The sequence below is a fragment of the Pavona decussata genome, unplaced genomic scaffold, assembly GCF_977016875.1.
Source record: "Pavona decussata unplaced genomic scaffold, jaPavDecu1.1 SCAFFOLD_375, whole genome shotgun sequence".
NCBI classification, from domain to species: domain Eukaryota; kingdom Metazoa; phylum Cnidaria; class Anthozoa; order Scleractinia; family Agariciidae; genus Pavona; species Pavona decussata.
The window spans coordinates 407,375-428,359 of NW_028145750.1; the positions used below are offsets into that span (position 1 = coordinate 407,375).

At 37.1% G+C, this 20,985-nt stretch overlaps 1 protein-coding gene and 1 non-coding gene across 2 annotated transcripts in view; both read left to right on the top strand.

The window, feature by feature from the left end:
* The first annotated feature begins 17 nt into the window (after positions 1 to 17).
* On the top strand, positions 18 to 89 carry Trnap-ugg (transfer RNA proline (anticodon UGG)). Its single transcript has one exon. It is a non-coding gene; the product is annotated as a tRNA-Pro (tRNA).
* A 6,701-nt stretch (positions 90 to 6,790) lies between these two features.
* LOC146452249 (uncharacterized) overlaps positions 6,791 to 20,985 on the top strand; it is a 42,015-nt gene continuing 27,820 nt past the window's right edge. Inside the window, exons 1-9 of the mRNA XM_085098082.1 lie at positions 6,791 to 6,849; positions 7,811 to 7,872; positions 9,269 to 9,286; positions 10,073 to 10,527; positions 12,290 to 12,458; positions 15,834 to 16,007; positions 16,351 to 16,524; positions 19,289 to 19,462; positions 19,955 to 20,128. Coding sequence (XP_084954208.1) covers positions 7,824 to 7,872; positions 9,269 to 9,286; positions 10,073 to 10,527; positions 12,290 to 12,458; positions 15,834 to 16,007; positions 16,351 to 16,524; positions 19,289 to 19,462; positions 19,955 to 20,128 — 1,387 coding nt within the window. The 5' untranslated portion in view covers positions 6,791 to 6,849; positions 7,811 to 7,823. The remainder of the gene's footprint in view (positions 6,850 to 7,810; positions 7,873 to 9,268; positions 9,287 to 10,072; positions 10,528 to 12,289; positions 12,459 to 15,833; positions 16,008 to 16,350; positions 16,525 to 19,288; positions 19,463 to 19,954; positions 20,129 to 20,985) is intronic.

Sequence of the window (20,985 nt, forward strand, 5' to 3'; positions counted from 1 at the left end):
TTCATTTTGTCAACCGAGGCCTGTTGGTCTAGTGGCATGATTCTCGCTTTGGGTGCGAGAGGTCCCGGGTTCGACTCCCGGACAGGCCCCGACTTTTTGTCTGATTCAGTTTTGTTTATTTTAGTTTTATCTAACACAGGCGAAACACAGGAAGATTTATGTCTTCCTATATTAATACCAAATAGAAGAAAGATCCTTCTATTTGATCCTTCATCTGCAGTTTAAAATATATGTTTCGTATATCAACATTTATTTATGTTAAATACACAGGATCGAGTTTTTAAATTATTTCTGGTAAGTTACTTGCAAAAAATTTCGGACGTTAAAATTTCGGACGTTTAATTTTCGGACACTTTTTCCCTCATTTCGGGCAATTTTCGGACAAAAATTTCGGACACTGCGCTGAAACATGCCTAAAGTAAATTTACGACTAAAAAACATGAATCAGACTGAAATAAAATCTGTGAAAATGATAGTTTTACTGTACCTTCAAGGTTTTACAGCCGGATACACCAACGCGAAAATAACACAAACTCAATCAAACAGTGTCTCAAATATTTTCCTTTCCAGTGATAAAAAGAACGACTGAGCAAAGCCGCCTAATCCGAATTCTAGCCATATCATGTATATTGGCTTTGAATATGTGATGCCGTCGCCCAGAAAGTACTTTTAAAGTTTTACTCCGCTATACTGTAAAAATTTCGGACGGTTTTATTTTCGGACACTATTTTTGTCCGAAATTAAAATCGTCCGAAATTTTTTGCAAATAATACGGTTTTCACATTGAAGATATAAAAAGGATCACAGTGGACCCTACAGACCTTCTTGCTGTGATCACCCTTGGTCGCAATAACGAGGATTTCTTGTAAGTCTCGTTCGTGAAAAAGACAGCAGTTCAAACAACTGTTTTGCGTTACAGCATCACGTAAATTTCCAGACCGATATTCTTTTACTCGTTACGCAGTTAGTCCCCAAAGAACCCTTACTAGAAGTACTCCGCGAGACGTTGAATCCATTTACAATAATCTTTGTTAGGTCAGTATAACTCTTTATATCATATCTCTCAGTTAGTATGCGCGGTGTGACTGGTCAATTTTCAAGAGGAGAAGTTCTGACGAAAATTCGATAGCTTAAACAGTGGAGATCCGAGGGTTAACGACAAAGAAATCTCGCTTTGAGGACAAATTGTGGTTCTGCACTCACAAATCATGACCGGCTCCGCGGATTTTAACAGAAATTTTCGAGCGTTTCTGAGAATCTACCTCTCGACAAAAAAAAATTACAGGTTTGATTGTGAATTTACACTGCATTGTTTTTTTAATCGACCGATTCTTAGTATTCCTAAAAGGTTTCGCGAAATGCGTGAAGAACGTACTCAGTTCGAGTCAATAAAGTCATTTTAACCGTGTGTTGTTCTCTTGGAAGTGAAAATTGTACGCGTTTGATTTTCAGACGGAAACAAAATTCTCCTTTTGAAAAGCTTTCTGCTTGTTTTTCGGTGTCTTCTCATTCGTGAAACGTTCTATCTAAGCGATCTTACGTAGCCAAAACCTAAACCCTCTAAAGCGAATCACATTTCACCTATTTGACACAACTGGGTTCAAATTTATGCGCAATTTTTACTTTCATGTTTATTATTATTATTATTATTATTATTATTATTATTATTATTATTATTATTATTATTATTATTAGTATTATTATGGACATTGGTTTAGCCGTCATTAGTATAATTCGATTGTATGATCTTAATATCTCTGCATAATGGAATTCTTTATTTTATAGAATTTTGAACTTCTATTGTTAATTATATCTATTTCCTCTTTTTTTTATTAAGGTTAAGTTACTTCTATTTTTAGAATTTGTGAATGAATAGTGTTTTGATGAATTGATTGGATTTTTTGTAAGAGCAGGTTGATTGTAAATAGGATTTTAATCGAGGTTTTGTAATAAAGATTTTATTATTATTATTATTATCATAATCATAATCATTATCATTATCATTATCATTATCATTATCATTATCATTATCATTGTCATTATCATTATCATTATCATTATTATTATTTATTATTATTATTATTTATTATTGTTATTATTATGATTTAGTATTATTATTATTATTATTATTATTATCATAATCATTATCATTATCATTATCATCATCATTATTATTATTATTATTATTATTTATTATTATTATTATTATTATTATTATTATTATTATTATCATTTTTTTTTGGGGGGGGGGGATTCTTAACTCGCAACCAGTCTGTTTATTCGATTATTAAGAATTATAAGTATTCTAGACAAAAGGAATGTTGTTACTTTTAGGACGAAAAAAGTATAAATGAATGTATGTAAATTGCACTTTTGAACTGCACATGCGGTTGTTTGCTGATCGATTGCTAATTTAGTGAACTAAACTTACTCGGCGAAAATTAGCGCGGTGATCAATGGCGACTTAATTAATAGTATCAGAGTAGATGAACCAAATATTTAACCAATAGCAATATCCAACTTCATGGTCTCCCTTTCTGCACTACATATTCATCCATGAGGTGGCTCACAGAATCCTTTGATTCACTTGCTGTTATCACAGCAATAACCTCTTGGCGGAAATAATAATTAAAAAGGGAGGGGGTTGCTTTCTGTTGTTACTGATTTTCTTTGCGCATTCTACAAGCTTCTGTTTCTCGTGTTAATGGTTTGAACTCAGGAATCCAATCATAAGACAGTACGTACTATCGTCCGGGTGATTGTTGTCATGATACCGACTCAGTGACTTTTCGACAACCTGAGAAGAAGTCATCATTACGGGGAAGTGAACTGTGCTTCCTCAGTAGACAATATTATATAGATCGTATTCCTCCGTCTCCAAAGACGATGGTGAACATGGGACAATTTCTCGAACTTTTAATAGGGTGGCTGTGAGGCCACCTTAGGAGTCTGTGGCGCTTTTTCAGATTATTATTATTATTATTATTATTATTATTACTATTATTATTATTCCCTGTCTTATTGGAGGTTATCACTGCTAAAAGATTGTAGGCCTACGCAGCACGCAGTCAAATATATAAGCTGAAAACAGCTTCTTGTCTTTATCTTAAAATGATACCAAAATCTTTTGTTATTAAACGTTTGTCTATTGCTAAGAAAATTAGTCAGTTTGTTTTTTGGTATTGTAAGAGCATTGAGATTTTAATGTAATGGGCCAGAAATAAATTATTACAGATTATTATTATTATTATTGTTGTTCCCTGTCTTATTGATGTTGTCAATTAGCCGTTTGTAACGTAGACATAGTTGCATAGTTGTTGGTAACAACGGGTTCCGAACTGTGGTTAGACCCTCCACTTAACGTATCTATCAGGGCCTCAGTCGATCGTGTGGTTTTGTTGTAAACGGTGTCGAGCAATGTGACTGATGGAAGCGTCTTTGCTAGAAGGTATTCCTAGATTACGCATGTTCAGTCAGTCCAGGGGCCACGATAAAAACATGCTCATCTTCATGACAATAATAGCCTTAGGGACTTTTCATCTCTAAACGCCTGAAAGGTATTGTGATCTGTTTCCATCTACTAAGAAAAAAGTGTGACAAACTTTATTCAAAGCTTAATGACTGCTCGATAGCGCTGAATTTTCTCGTAGAACCGTATCCAAAATTATTCAATACTACGATCAAATTTCAAAATAATAAATTGTTCACGCATGAAGAGTTCTTTACTTTGAGATCACTGGACCTTGGACCATTAATTTTTCAACCCATTCACGGATTGTCACGTGTAGCTTAGTTTTAAATTAAATCATGCGTATTAATGACTTCTGATATCCAGCTTATTGGTTTTGGAAGTTACTGGTTTGGGATTCCAGATGAATTTGTCGTTCGTAACGAGGCAAAAATGTTTTGATCTCAAGTCGTAGAACAACAAAAAAAAAGTCTATCCTTAGGAGCAAAAAGTTATTTATTCAGAAGTGCAAGATTCTTCTCTTTTGTATGAATAGAGGAAAGCGTGGCAAAATGTATCAAATCACAGCGAGTCGCATAGTCGACAAAGAAGGCTGGAGAGACTAGCTACAAACGATTTATGTGAGCTTTGAAGTGACTGCTAATTTAAAGTCAAGCTTGCGTCCACGAAAATGAGTCATATTTAAAACGCTGCATTTTTTGTTTTACATTGTGACAGCAGAGACCTGGTCGGTTATCGTTTGAATTTTGTTTGTAACCGTTCTAGCATCAATTTTCTTGGCGTCAAGCTGTCGCTTTAATCAGTTATCCTGGCACAAACTCATAATTTAAAACCACAGGTGAGAATTAATAATCATTGTTTGGCTTTACCGTGAATACCCATTCAGTTTACCACTTGATCCATGGGGGAGATTTCTTTGAACGTCAATGAACTCTCCCAGCTAATTGTGGGAACCGATCTTATCAATTTCCGTTTCCATAGACTTATTTACATGAGAAAAACGCCTCCGTTTTCCCCTCAACGACCTTTTGAACTGAGTAGAAAGCTTGCTGTTCAATTGCTTTTTGTTTACATTGTATTGCTCATTCTACTAGATTCTTCCATAGAGACTGTTCCTAAAATACCTATGTTATAAAGGCACTAAGTTAAGAAGAACTCAGGAGGAAAACGGTTTGCTAAGATTACAATGTAAAGCATGAAAAAATTAATAAAAGTATTAGTTACTTTTCTACCTTAACTTAGTGAAATGTAGTACACTCAGCTCTAATATGTTGTTATATAAAGCTCATTTTCATTAAATCCATTTCGTAGCGGCATACTGCAATAACGGGAACAAACGTTTCTGTTCTGAAATCAGGGAGAAGAATCACCCAAATGGGGGACTCATTCAATACATTTTCGCGTATTCATAAATGAAGGTATGCAAATAAGCGGCTCAAGAGGAGAGGCTATTGAACTGGAAAGACATTGCCAGAATTGCTCTTTTTAGTAACACTATTGAAAAACTGCAAAACGACTGTTCGTGACCTCATGGCGATTGCAAATGAAACTTAAAAATCTATCCCAAAGGAGCTAGTGTCTTTTTCAGGGAATTGCGTGTCGCCAGCTGTGGATTGTAAGGGTTCGGTAACTTTGAGACGTAAATGAATTCAGCCATGCGTTTGAATGAATTCTATTCACTTTTTTTTCTATTGCGATCTTGCATTCTATATTAACACCTCACTCACCACAAAGGAGCATGTTAAAGATACCACAAATATTGGTATTTTAAAGACATATGTAATTTTAAAATGGCCAGGGTGGTAAAGTACCGGTAACGCTTAATATCTTTAACTTATTTATACGTTCGTAATAAAAGTGGAACAGCATTTTAATGGCGCACATAGGCCTTAAAATTTGCAACTGAGTTAACTCGATTGACGAGGTAAGGGGGGAAATTTTAAAATTAAGATTCGAGCCATTTCGTTCGTATTTGTTTCAAAGCACGATTTCTCATTGATCATTTCGAATTTAACGACCACAGAGACCTGAAATCTTCTCTTCTACTCAGCTTTTAATCCGCAACGCAGGTATCTTTCAAAATCATTGACCCAGACAAACTGGCTAACCACGGTGAAGACATCTTATCAATTTTCTTCACCACCTCTTACAAAGGGTTCAGTGAACCTTTAGTAAACAAACGGTTTGTTAAAAAGCTATTAGGTTAAAAAGAAGAACTTGGTTGAATGTTTTAGACTACGTAATTAATTCGTTTCCCTCTAAAGAGGCTAAAATAGCAGATTGTTTGATAACCATACTATTACCGACGTTGTTAAAAAGTGGATCATTAAATAATGCATTCAAGATTTTTGATTGGCCTAGTGGCCATGGAATATCAGTCATTATACCATGCTTGAGAGACAGCGGCCACAAAAATCATCTAATCGTCTAGCAATGTTTCTTGGTTGTTTTAAAACAATAATTTCGCTCGTGTTTGCTGAATTTGCGGTCATTTTAGCCAACGCGCGTTCGTAAATTAATCAGATGTATTTACGGTCTATATCCCAGCTATTTTAGAAACGAGAACAATGATGCTATTGTCCATTGTTTCAAATCGCAAAAGAAATTAAACCAAAAAAAATTGACAAGAAAAAGAAGTGATCATTAACTTGGGTTATAGGTTTTGTTAGGTACAGACTGAACTTCACCAAACCTTATAATAGACAGCAGATAGTTTGGGTTACTAACAAAAAAATAAGTTTCCGATTGCTGAACATTTTTTTCGTCCATCTAAAGTTTCCCTGACTCTGCTAAGGGAGCGGTATTCCAAGTAGAGTTCCGTAGCTTCAGTTCCCCCCTATTTTTAAGTCCAATGGAATCCATTGACATCCTGCTAAGTGTGTTTGGTATATGGGGTAAAAGAAAAGGTCACAGGAATGTTAGCTGATTAGCATGATTAGCTGATAATTTTACACTGATCAGTTCCTTGTAATTACGAATAAATAGAAGGAATTTATGGCATGGCGGGAAAAGGTGCAGCTCAGCACATTTTGTTTACTTTAGTAAGATGGGAAGGCGTTGTTTTATTCTGACATTAGTAAGTATGGAGATATCGCATTGTTTTTACCAGCTTTAGCTTATAGTTATTTTCTTCAAATTCACTAGAGCAGACCAACTGAATAGCTGTCAATCTCCTTCAGTGAAATATTTACATTTGAAAGGAGTCTTTATGAGAAGTTCTCATTGTTGTCACAACATTTAGCTACTCAGCCAATAGGAAAACAGCAATTTCTATTTATTTGAAGAAGCATCTATCCTCAACTAGTCTGACAGTTTCAGGCAGGGATCTTCTGTTAGTGCCTGCGCCTTGGTTTGCATTTATTTCTCTGTCATCAAAGAAGGTAAGTTTAAGTTCAGGTTGCAACTTTTCCTTTCGCTCATTATCTTGTATTGTTGAAGTCGTCAGGGCATTATCTTTTCTGATGCGAAACAATCTTGAGCAGTCGCCATTTACTTTGAAAGATTGCATGCTTTTTTCCATTTGATTGCACCGGTTGTTCTCACTGCCTCGGCCTTTCCAATTCTCGACCTTACCGGGACTGAGGGCCTCTTCATATGAGCCGGGTAACCGGGCTGGCCCGGTAGGCGGAACGAATTTTGTCTCCTGTTCATATGGGAAATTTAATCCCAGTTACCAAGATCAAAAATGTCCAAAAGGCCCCCAAAATACCTGTGGAACCACGTTTCGACTTGTCAGCGACCGTGCAAGCCATTCGCAGTTGAAAATGTTTCGTCACGTACAGTCCCGGTATCCGGGCTGGAGTGTGAAAAAATTCCAGCTCAGTTACCGAGATCTCGGTCGCAAAAACCGAGATCTCGATAACCGGGCCAGCCCGCCTTCATCGAACACATCGACACTTCATATGAACACATCGAAATTTTTGTAAAGAAAAGAGTGGCGAGGCGAGATCTCGGGAACCGAGCCAGCCCGGTCGACCGGGCTTATATGAAGAGGCCCTAAAAGCACTGTGTAAAGTCTACTATTCGTAACTATCATATATTCATGAAAATACTTCACAGAACAGACACGCTTGAGGCTGCAACGACTTCAAAGGCTGGGAACTACTGAACCATTAACTGAATCGAATAAATTAATAAGGTTAGCAGTTCATTATCATTGAATAGCGTTCTAAAGTTTTAACCCACAAAGGAGGTGGTGAAATCACCGAACCGGACCAACTGGCCATCTTAAAAAGATATTCTTAGAAGGGAAATTTGGGATAGTGTTTGAATCAATGAACTACCTCTGAACTATCTTCTATAGCCCTCGTATGTTAATCTAACAAGCCTATTTTCTTTTAGAATTTGAAAAGTGATGGGCACTTTGTGGCTTTGGAGCATTATCATTGTGGGCCTGTCTTTGGGTAAGAAACCCATTTTTTTTGTTTTCTTCAATGTGAACAATCACTATGAAAGAAGTTGTTACGTAATAACTCGGAACAATTGGTACCTCTTGAACGTAAGACATATGTGAAATACCCAGGTGTTTTCATTGACGATAATCTCTCCTGGAGGCACCATATTAACTACATTTCCACGAAAATAAGTAAAGGTATCGGTATTATTGCAAGGCTTACCGCTCGCTCATCAAATCGTATATTTCCTACGGTCTCGTTGCTTGAGACCAAGCCGCGAATTTTCATCTCAACAAAATAGTCATTTTACAAAAGCAGGTTTTTCGTCTGATGTATTTTTCCGATTATACATCTCACAGTGCTTCTCTTTGTGCCTGTTCGGGAATTCTACCAATGAAAATGCTTTACTTCAAATTGGTTGACTCTCTGTTACATGACATCGAAAATTATTGTGCTCCTCCCAATATTTCTGAACTCTTTACTCGCTCTGAACAGGTTCATTCCATTCTACTCGTTTCTCAGTAGCTGGAAGCTTCTATATAAAACAGGCGAGAACAAATCATCAGCTACTTTCTTTTTCCAGAGTTGGTGCGAAAATATGGAATGGTATCCCCCATGAACTTCGCAAGCTAAAGAAAGCACCTTTTAAACGCAAGCTGACTCACTTGCTTTTGAAAATACTTGAAACTGAGGATATGAATGTTGACTTGAGCTACATTGACCTTTCTAGCTTATATTTGTATTTTAACTGACTAGCTTTCTCTTTGACCTGCTATTTTCCCCTTAGGCTAACGCAATTTATGTATATAAGTACGTAAACCATTCACAGTTGCAATTTAGGTATGCCTGGCTTAGTTATAACCTTTAATTATCACTATTATTATCTATTTTTTATTCTTATTTATTCGCTCATTTATTTATTTAATTGTGTGTGTGTGTGCGCGAGCCTATTAACTATATATTGTCAGTTTAAATAGCCCGCCTAGAATAGCTCTGCTGACTGCGGGCTACATAGGCCTCTTTTTCAGTTTGTAAAAATAAAGTTAATGTTGTTATTGTTGTTGTTAATAAAACGTAAAAAAATTTGAAGTCTGTGTTTACCAAGCTAGTGAAAACGCAGTACCTTGCTAACAAATTGAGGCGGACAAGATACCAAACTGTTAAAATCGTTACCGGTCCAAAAGATGAACCATAAAGACTTCAAGAGCCAGCTACTTTTCCGCTGCTCTCAATACTTACTGCGCTTAAATTATCTGAAAATATGTCCTTCTTATCACTTAGTTCAAAGCGACAATCTTCCGTTTGCACAGAGAATTAATAACTACCAGGTTGGTCATGTTGGGTAGCTTTAATCTAACATTTAGTCAGTTTCGCCACTTACAGATTTCTGGTTGTTTCATTTCAGACACTTGTAAAGTACAAGGTAGGACGTTTGTTTGAAGTGCCGCTTGTGTATCTGTGAAAAATGTGTAGCAGCGACCTTAGGATAAGTAGTGTGTTTAACCTTTACGACGATTCTTTGGCTCTTGAAATCTTATGTGGGATGACTGAAAAAAGTTTAAAAACACCTGGGACACAATGAAAGAATCTTTTTGTTTCTAACATGTTCTTCATGTTAGCAAACTTTGTAGCGTAAATCAACAAGTGTAAAAAGAACTGTGTGACTTTCGAAATAAAATGCATGTTGAATGCATAGTGATTATCAACCTGACACAGATGAACACAGATAACTATGAGAGACCGTAAAAAGGACCGTCCATGGTGAGAATGTCAAAATACCCAGAATCAATTCCTGATTTTCAGATAGTGATCTGTAACTGTACCTTCCCCCGTTTCGTAATGACAGTTTATTAATCACCATTGCAGTTAAAAAATCAATTACAGGGATAAAATAAAAGTTTCAAAAATTAACACTTCTTTAATAATACTATCATTGTATACAATGCTATAATATGAGGCAATTACATTAGACACTGTGTCCTTGATAAAAGGTAATAAATGGGCCGAAAGCTTCGTGCGGTACATGTTCCTGTTGTTACAATGTACATGCTCTAGTATTACATGCTCGCTGCATAGCCTAGTTGCGTCAGTATTGGGAGGGGGGATAAATATCGGAAACTTTACCTATTACCAAAATATGAAAAAAACAAAGACAAAAACAAAAAGACAGAAATGATAACAACAAAAACAAATTTTCTGTTCCTTTTAGGTGGATGCCCCAAACAGAAAATGGACATAGCTATCTTGAGTGATACATCAAAAAGCATGACAAAGTACCACCGCAAGAAACTTGAGCAACTCTTCAAAAAAACGGTGGACGAATGGGGCGTCTCTCCTAATGGAAATCACTACGGCATCATTACCTTTGACCGCTACACAAAAATCCACATTTACTTTAGCGACTCAAGGTACCACAATAAACAGAATCTGGGAAGCAAAGCGAATGGAATTTTCAATAAAGTTCCCGGCCAGAAAGATTGGGGAACTCGCTCGGACATTGCATTACAAAAAGCATTGGCTAAATTGTTTACCAAAGAAGGAGGAGACAGACCAGATGCCAAGAACTTGTTGCTTATGTTCACTGACGGGAAACCGTACATTGCCAAGAAAGACAGAAAGAAAAAACCCTTCCTTGGATTTGAAAAGACCACAAAGGCATTAGAAGTGAGTAAATTTCAATAAACAGAAACAGTTGACAGGAAAAGTTAAAACTAAACACAATTGCTCAAATAATCTGTGTATACCAGACAGAAATGGATTAGCAATTAATGACGTCACGTCTCATTTTTTATGGGATAAATTTTGAGACTCATTCAAAGACAAATTAACAATGATACGGGGTAACAGTATGGGTGGTAGACAGACTTTTAAAAAGTTATGCATAGCAAAACTGCATTAATTATTTTCTGCGAACAGAGGATTAATGCGAAGACTTTTTTTTGAAAAGGAAATGTTCAGTCGAAAACGGTGATGTGATAACAGCTTATTGAAAGCTAAAATAACTACTTGTAATTGTTGTGGGAACATGATATAGTTTTTATAGTCTCTGTGTAAAGTTTCGTCCACATGAAATGAAGTTGTAATTACCCTCACGTCCCAAGCAACGTTTCACAACAGGTCACCCGACAAAGCCTCATTGTGAGGCTTCAAAATTAATAGCAGCGTTTTTCTTGTTATTTGGAGTCCCCTTCACGCAACCAGACTGATGGATTGTTTTTAGCATAAAATTTTCCTGAAAAAGTATATATGCCACATGAATATATTGGTTAAAAATGTTGGGTGTGTAGCCAGGCATGTTAAAAAGAAGGTTAAAAAGGGAACACGTCGATGAATTCCACGCACATCTCAATTCCATCAACCCTCACATCAAATTTACAATCGAGATAGAATCTGAAGGTTCCATTGCCTTTCTCGACACTAAAACAACCAGACAAGAAGATGGCTCGATCACCGTATCTGTCTACAGGAAAGCGACTAACACCGACCGTTACCTTGATTTCAAATCACACCACCATACCCAACATAAACACTCGGTCGCACGCACGCACCCTTATGGATCGCGCAAAGAACATTCCTTCCACTGAGGAGGAAGTCACAAGGGAAACTAAACGAGTAGCGAGAGCCCTCGCCGCTAATAACTACCCTGTTAACTTCATTCACAGTGGCTGCCAACCGAATAGACAACAACAAATGAATGATACCGACCAGCGTGGATTTGTTATCCTGCCCTACGCCAAAGGTTTTTCCGAGAGAATCACAAAAGTTCTTCGAGATTTCAACATCAAGGTTGCCCATAAGCCTATCCGCACCATCTCCAACATACTCAAAAAGCCAAAAGACAAGATCGAGAAAGAGGCTTCCAGAGGAGTCGTATACAAGATCAAGTGTAAAGACTGTGATTCTGTTTACGTTGGTCAGACATCGCGCGCGCTGAAAACACGCGTGAAAGAACACACAAAGGCCATAGCAACATTGGATAAAAACTCTTTGTTAGCCAAACACCATGTGTTTCACGGTCACCAAATAGATTTGGAGAATGTTGAAATCATTGACAGGTCATCGGCGTGGCGACAAAGACTGATTCTTGAGGCTTGGCATTCCGTGCGCGATAAGAACTCCATAAATGAACATATAGCGCTTCCGAACATATACAATAACATTAAGAGTTTTTAGCCTTTTTAATCTTTTTTAGTCTTCACAATACCCTTACACCACTGTTACACTTTTAAATTCCGTCGAGGTGTGATTTATTTATTTATCACACATCGTTGTATATATTTCTAGCAGGACGCCGTTATATTTGCATTTTTATCTTTGCTGAAGAAGGCAACAGTAGTGGCCGAAACGTCCAATATATATATATTTTTTAGCCAGTGTCAACAACTTTTTAATTCTTTTTAATATATTGGTTGTTGTCTCTTTCCAGGACAAAGGTGTGAGTATCGTGATTATTGGAATCATAAAAAACTGGAAGAAAAAAGGATACATCAAGGAAAGCATGAGACGGATGGCCGGTGAAAAGGGAAAAGTACTCATGTACCAGGATTTTGATGAGCTATCCCGCAAATTTGACGAAGTTTTAGCTAAAGCTTGTCGTAAGTTAGTGTTCTTGTTTTTCTTGCCAGAGTTAGTTGGGACGGAATTTTCTCCACTTCTATGCATTAGCATGGAGCATATAAAATGTAGCTTTAAAACAATTAGATTTTACCACAAAGGACCCAGGTGCTGATGATAATGCAACTTTATTTACAGAAGGTGGGAACTATTGTTTCCCATTGCCTACTGGTTCACATGATGACCCTCTTTAATCATGATTTAAACAAACAAAAATTTGTCATTGTGTTTTTCTCCTTTCAAGAAACTCAGGAAAAATTGACAATAATGGAGAGAAAAACCCAGAACATGCTTAAGAAAGTTGGGCCTTAGTATGGATAAGCCAAATGAAAACTTGAGTATTCCTTCCCTAAAAACTGGAAGTAGCACTTCGGCTGTCGGTCCCAGGCTCCTAAGAGTAGGATCAAAATTCTACAAATAGCCTTTTTCTGAGTCCTTACCTTTCCCGAAGTTGTGGACCCACCACTGGGGAGAGTAGGGAAGTCCCTTTGTGTCTGTACAACTTTAGATCTTATAAAAGCCTCGACTGAGTGGCATAAACTAATTGTAGATATTGCAAGAACTTCGCGTCAGGATTATTTGACTGTGCAACCCAAGAGTAGGTTTTTAGTTATAACAATGGTTAGAACAATGACAGAAGAAACGCTGTATTGCACTTTTTTTGGGTAGTAGTTAAATAGGCATGCCACCAGCACGCGAGTTCTTCTGGGATATTATCACTAAGATACACATCACTAAGATACACACAGATTGGCATGACGTTGCCATGGTTTAGACTGCAAAGCTCGTTGGAAAAGACAGCATTATACAAATTTGGCGACGCTGGCGCTTGCTGCAGGCGCAGACGGGGGCGATAGTTGAAATTTCCGCATTATTACTATAATTACTGTTTAACATGAACCTAGTTTAATGGCCTTAGCTCCCACGAGTCTCCTGTAGCTCAGTGGTAGAGCATCCGAACTAGTAATCGGAAGGTCTTAGGTTCGACTCCTGATGGGAGCACTCGGATTTCTTTTTTCCGAGTATGCCTGCGTCACTTTCTTGAATAATCATTCTCAATAACTGTTTCCTATATATCAACCTGGCTCTCTACGACTATATGTCATCAACCAGGTTGTGCAGTACATGTGTATGAAACGCAACTTAATTATTGTCCAAAAACTCATAAATAATACAAAAGCCTATTAAACACGGAGAGATCCAATAAAAGGGAAGGACACGCCCCCTTTGAAGCGCTTTGTTGGCTTCCTAACGGATCAGTATAATGGTGGATGACGTCGGTAACGGTCGAGGAAAAAAGAGAGAAGAACTATCGTTTGTAAAATCGAAGAGGGAATTGATTTATCAATAAAAATAAGCTAAACGCTAATTATAAATCTTGTAAAACACCAGAAATTAGCGAGATTAACGATAATAACGGAAATAATCAAGTTTAGTTGCTGCAATCGAAAGATTATACGAAACTTACCTCGAAATTCGAAATCCTTCTACCAAATACACAGTACAAAGATCGAAAACATTATAAACTGAAGCCTGCGACGAACTGGACATCTGTATCCTTCCATCTGAACATGCCGATAACCAAAACGAGTCTGTGTTGTTAGCCAAAACTGGCGGGATTTTCAAAATTTGGCAGATGTTTTCCGCTAAACGGCTGCTCTAGTCGTCATGTTGGGTTCAAGTTCATTACCGCTTGTGTATCTATCGATCACGTACGTGAAAACTAACTCTACTAATCCGCTGGAAGTGGCAGTAATAAATTCTAAACTTCTATGCACAAGTCAAAAATAAAAACATCTAAACACATTTCGTATGTGATCATGCATATTTGCATAATTTGCTAATTCGAAAAATCACCAAAGATATAAACAAAACACGACCTGATGTTGCTCTCATGTATCTTATGGATGAAATGATAATGGCAATGGCTCTCACATCAGTATTAAAATTAGCCAGTACTAAATATATTCTAAGTTTATACAGTAAGCAATAGAGAGGCCGACTTCAAAAAGTTTATCAGCTCCGTCGTCTTGAGTGCGATCGCTCGCCGCTTGAGACACTTCACTTTTCTCCTCCGTGGCCCGCTCCGTTGTTTCTTCTAGGCTTTGCTTCCGCGACTTTGTGTCTTTACTTAGCTCTCCCCCACTAAACGACACAAAGGATCGAAGCGATTCCATCTCGAAAGCCGGTTTCAGAAGAACAACCTATTTTCGAGACTAATCATTTCGGAAATATCTCGAAAGGATAAGATTTTACCAGCCGATAAATTAATTTCCGATCTCAAAATAGACGGATAACTTAACTTTCTAAATTCTTCTCCTGTAGCCATAATTGTTGGATTGATTTTGAACAAAATAATTCGAACTAAAACTTACAGCTTTTCCGCCGACTCGTCTCGTCCTTTCGAATCGAAGTTGCGGGAACTTGAACGTGCTAAAATAAGACCTTTGGTAATCAACCAATCCGATACGCACGTTTGGGATTTTTGATTGACAGTCTGAACTGTTCAGCCTGGTCTTATAGGATCGCTCCGTGTTTAACATGTCAAATGGTCAATAAAAAATCACGTGCGGAGGTTTTAAAATCTAATAAAACCTCCTCTTTATTAGAATGTGATGTTTAATGTTTTTCTCGTATGCTAATTTCCAACGTTTACAAAAGAGTCATTGTTATGAACTCTCTTGACACACGCTTTTCCAGGAATGTTTTTGAAGTCGTTCAAAATTAAACTCGCAGCGCGTGTTTTATCGGGTCTAAAACTACGAGGCGCAGCCGAGCGGTTTAAATGCCGATAAAACACTGCTGCTCGTGTTTTAAACACTACTTGAACTCTGTTTACAGGACATAAACATTGGACTTCAATTGCAACACAGAAAAAACTACTCAACTCATTACCCTTCCCATTTAATCTTTTAAAATTAAAGTTAACCTAGTCTTTTTCTAAGTTATTTTAAGCTAAGTGGAATTAAATTACATATAAATTATTTTTAGGAAAAGACTTTTTTTCTTTGCATAGGTGCCTATAGAGAACGTTCCAAACAAGCGGGATATATTACTGTTTCCAAGAAGAGAAATTTGCTATTTTACTGTCTTAAAAATACGAATGGCTAGTTTTGACCTCATCTTGACTGTATCTGAGCTTCAGAAGAAGAGAAACACACACAAAGATAAATAAGTGGTAAATCGAACAGTTGCAAACTACTTGAATGAAACCTGAGGAATGGCGGTATGCAATTAGAAGCAACAAATAAGCTCAAATAAAATACAGTTTACGAAGCTGGAAAATAGCACAAAAGTTAAAAGTTAAAAGCCTTCCGTTTCTTCATGGTGATTGGATGCAATGCTTTTCTTTATAGCTGTGGACGGTAACTACACTGAGTGGAGCGCCTCTGAATGCAGTGTGACGTGCGGTGTAGGAACAAAGACACTTACAAGAACCTGTACCAATCCCCCGCCATCCAACGGTGGAAAGGATTGCAGTGACCTGGGACCTGCTCAAGAGATAGAGACTTGCCATGAGCAAGCATGCCGTAAGTTAGAATTCCATCTTTCTGCTATTGCCAATTTTTTTTTTGTTATTGAATGGCTCAACATTTATTTTTGCGGTTATTCGTGGTTGATGTCTTAAAGAAAAACGTAATGGTAATGGGAAACTACTGCTTACATTCACAGAATAACAAGAAGGCCGAGGAAACAAATTATGAACTATTACAGCGGTTTATAAAGCAAACAAAATTAATCTTTGATTGTTTTTACACTGAACTAATAGAAGTTCTTCCTGACCGTGGATGCTGGCTACATACAGAATGTTGAGATATTATAGTGAGTGTGATAACCGAAGCAATAAAAATCAATCTTTAATTGCCTTTTAAGCCGTGGATGGTGGCTACAGTAGCTGGACGATTTCTGAATGCAGTGTGACGTGTGGAGAAGGAGTAAAGACATACATAAGAACCTGTACCAACCCCCCGCCATCCAATGGTGGAAAAAATTGCAGTGACCTGGGACCTGCTCAAAAGACAGAGCCATGCGATGAACAAGCATGCCGTAAGTTAGAATTTTATCTTCTTTTGTTAAATTCTTTCTGCGTCACTTTGTTAATATTTTCTTCTGCTTCATGCTTATGATGAGCAAATCGTCAATGATAATGAGAAACAAACAGGTTAGAAAACTACTTGCGAGGAATGAAATTCACAATGGAAGACTTCAGAAGCAGGAGCATATATTTATGTAAATTTTACCTTTTGCACGACTTCACGTAATCATAAATATTCACACCACGTTAATACCAGTGAAACAAACCGGGACAAACAAAACAGAACTCCTGTTCGGAGAAAGCGAATAACGATTGAAACTTGACCAAGATTCAGCCTTCTTATCTAACACCGGTTTCGCTTCTTGAGCCTAAAACTTGCGTGAATATCGAAAAGAATTCTTACTCTAACAGCTTGTAGTTTAAAAGAAAAATATGTAGGGGTATTTTAAAGATATCTTGATTTATGCAAAGTAAGAACTTTTTCATTCATCTGCGCTTTATTTTAACTGTTTTCAAACAAAAATATCTTAAAATCGGAGACACCCATGGGGCTCAATATACATTTAGAATGTTTTGCTTTAAGGAAAGACCTTTTAACAGAAAAAACAAAGTGTCAAGTTTTATTTTGCCAGAAATATTGGTGAAAAATGCGGGATAAACAAAATCCGCCCGTAAAAATTGATTCATTATTTACTTGAAAACGCTCTTACAGATTTTTTTTCTAATTTCGCCTAAACGTTGTCTAGATCTAAAGTCGTATGGCTCCAGAGCTTTCGCTGTTTCGGCCCCAGAACTCTGGAACAAACTACCTATCGACATCCGTAATTGCGACAATTTAAATGTTTTTAAACGTAAACTTAAGACTCATCTTTTTTCGAATTATTTTAAACAAATATGATTTTTACTTTGTAAAGCGCTTAGAACAGAACTGGATAAGCGCTATATAAGTAGTTATTATTATTATTATTATTATTAGATTGAGTAGTTTAAATCCCAAAGTTTCGTCAGAAAGTGTCTGACTGGATTTCGAGATAATCGACAATGTCTTAAATGAGAGGCTTTGCCCTACCGTTGTTGTGGTAATAGTTGTTGCTTGAAAACCGATGGGAAAATTAACTTTGATCATACGTTGAAATGATGATGTAGTATGAAGGAGATCGAAGTTTTACTTCTATGCGAGATTATAATTTCAAAACTTCCACCCTAAGTCAAGAAAAACTGCTGCGAGCCTCCTTAAAGTGCCTATGAAGCGAAAATTGTTTTTGTGTAGTTATAAAATTTGCACTTTAACATATACGATTCCGAAGTTTTAGAGTACTGGGGTAAAACTTGTAGATTTTACAAACGCTCAAAGTTGGGCTATTTTGCTTTCAAAAATGGTCAGAGGACTGGGTCGAGTTTTATGCTGAATTCCAGGTTATGACGTCACGTTGGTGCCAAAAGTTTGTTTACTTTCATTCCATTCTTGCCGCCAAAAAGGATTGTAGAAAGAGAAAAGCATGTCTAGCGATTCTGTGAACGATCGATTCTGGCAACTCTCTTTGTTACGGACGCCAACAACGCAATATCGCCCTCGCTGTCGCTTATCTTTCTTCTCTTCCGCCATGATAACTTGCAATTCTTGGCACCAACGTGAAGTCAGCGGTTATTGCCACCTGGCATTTCGGCCGCGCGATTCGAATACCATTTTTGAAGGCAAAATAGCCCAACTTTGAGCGCTCACAAAATCGGCAATTTTTACCCCAGCAATCTCAAACTTTGAAATCCCGTGTTTGAAAGGGTAAATTTTATAACTACCTAAAGACCAATTTCGCTTTATAGGCACTTTAAGTCCGGTCACTTGACCAGATTTTCAAATAGCAGTTAGATTTGCAATGACAACGCATCACTCTTGTTGTAATCGCGAAGCGAGAAGTTTGAAAGAAAAAGGTTTTCAAGAATTAGTAATAAACACAAATTGTAATTATTTCCACCGTTTTGAATGCAGTCACAGCGAACTGATGTTCATTGTATTTCAGTTGACTACGATTTACGATTTACCGCTCACTGACACAAGCTACAAATCTAGTGCAAATATAATCTGGAATCCTTCAGATCCCCGGCTCATCTTAAAATAAAGTAGCGCCTTCACGCATAGGAACAAAATACCTAGTTTAATGGCCTTGCTCCCACGAGTCTCTCGCAGCCCACTGGTAGAGTATCCGGATTAGTAATCGGAAGGTGAAACCAAGAAACCAAGAAATGAGATAACTATCCCTTTAAAATTTCTCCACGAAGCAACATTACCAATTTGATTGTAACAGAAACGCTAGCAGAGTTTTATTAAGGCTGTCATGTAACGAGATAACACATTGAAGCGAATTTACTGTGCACCATCATGTTTTTTTTTAGCTAATAAACGAACCGGTGAGTGGCTAAAAAAAGACATGGTGGACAGCGAATTCGTTTCAATGTCATGGACTAGTCTCGTTACCTGACAGCTTTAATGAAACTCTTCCAGCGTTTTAATTACAATCAAATTGGTAAGAAGTGTTTAATCTTGCTTCGTGGAGAAATTTCAAAGCGATAGTAATCTCATTTCCTGGTTTGTTGGTAACATTCGTTGAAGACAAGTTTGGCAAGAGAAGTTAATGGAAGAGTTATCAGCGAAATCTATTTTTTAAGAAAAAAATTGAATATGAAGTTCTTAGGGATAATCGCTCTTAACAATTGTGAATTATTAGAGCGCCAGTTTTTTAAAAGTAAATAATATCGATATTTGATTCTTTTTTCCAGCCGTGGATGGTGGATACAGTAACTGGACGATTTCTGAATGTAGTGCGACGTGTGGTGGAGGAGTTAAGACATACACAAGAACCTGTACCAGCCCCCCGCCATCCTTCGGTGGAAAGGATTGCAGTGACCTGGGACCCTATCAAAAGAGAGAGCCATGCAATGAAGAAGCATGCCGTAAGTTAGAATTTTATCTTCTTTTTTTGTTAAATTCTTTTTTCGTCGCTTTGATAATAATGTTTTCTTCTGCTTCATGCTTATGATGAGCAAATCGCAGATTTTAGAGGTTCGGATTTTAATTATATTTAGGGAATTTTAAAATAGGATTAAGGGTTTGAGGATTTTACTGTTTATATCTTTTTTTATGTATTTTTTATTCTCATAACTTTGCACGACCCCACAAGCTGCAGAGCTTTAATTTTAATCGTGCTAAAATAAAGGCTGTCTGTCTGTCTGTCTGTCTGTCTATGATAATGAGAAACAAACAGGTTAGAAAACTACTTGCGAGGAATAGCATGAAGTTAACAAATAAAATCAATAAATAAAATTAATTAACATGGAGTTAACAAATAAAATGAAGATCTGCGAAATATCACAATTTTAGTTGTTTAAAAATGTTATAATATGATAATATTAGCAATTAAAATACATATTTGTTTTTTTTCCCAGCCGTGGATGGAGGCTACAGTAACTGGACGATTTCTGAATGCAGCGCAACGTGTGGTGGAGGAGTACAGATATACACAAGAATCTGTAGCAACCCCCCGCCATCCAACGGTGGAAAGGATTGCAGTAACCGAGGACCTTCTTTTAAGAGAGAGCCCTGCAATGAACAAGCATGCCGTAAGTTAGAATTGTATCTAGCTTCTTTTGTTAAAGGACCATAGTCAGCCTCCGCCATTTTCGATGCCATCGAAATTATTATATTGCATGGTGAATCGAAATATTATGGCTTAACTGTAAGTTGTGTTCCTGAAGATATGTTTCATTATTTTTTAGTAGTTTCGCATTGATTTCGTTCAATTCGACACGCTCCGAATAAACTATAATAGCCAAACTCTCGCATATAAATAAAAACAAAGGTGTGGCTGACTAGGGCCCTTTAAATGCTTTTTGCGTCACATTATTCAATACACGCGGCAGCTGAATAAATCTAAATTTCTTCCAAAATTCGCCCGCGCAAGACCCTGAGAAAATGGAAATTGTGGCATGGTAACCTGGATTGATTAAGGTCGGTTTATTTCCTAAGTGTGCGTACATCGAGTTATGATACACGCTGGAAATTTAGAGAGCAAGAAAAAAGCCTATTAGTTTCTCGAGGCGCAACCGAGAAAAAAATCCAGCTTCCTAAGAAGCCTAAGAAACCATTGAAAAGATTTTAGGATTTCACTTAACGTTCAATCACGTCCTTTGGAAAAAAGCTCAATTTGAAAGAAAGTTTGAAATCTATTTGCGAGAAGTTGCATTTTTGGAATCGGCGGAATCTAACAATACTGGAACAAATTCAAATTTTCAAAACAGTCACTATCCCAGTCTTTATGTACAGTGCTGATTTAGTAGACATGCACAAAGACAATTAAAGAAGCAAATATTTGGAAAGAAAAGGAGAAATTACAACGCTTTTTTTCTCTTATAAGTAATATTAAAAAAACGGAGACTTAAGAGCACCACACTTAGAAACAGTTATCAAAAAACACAGC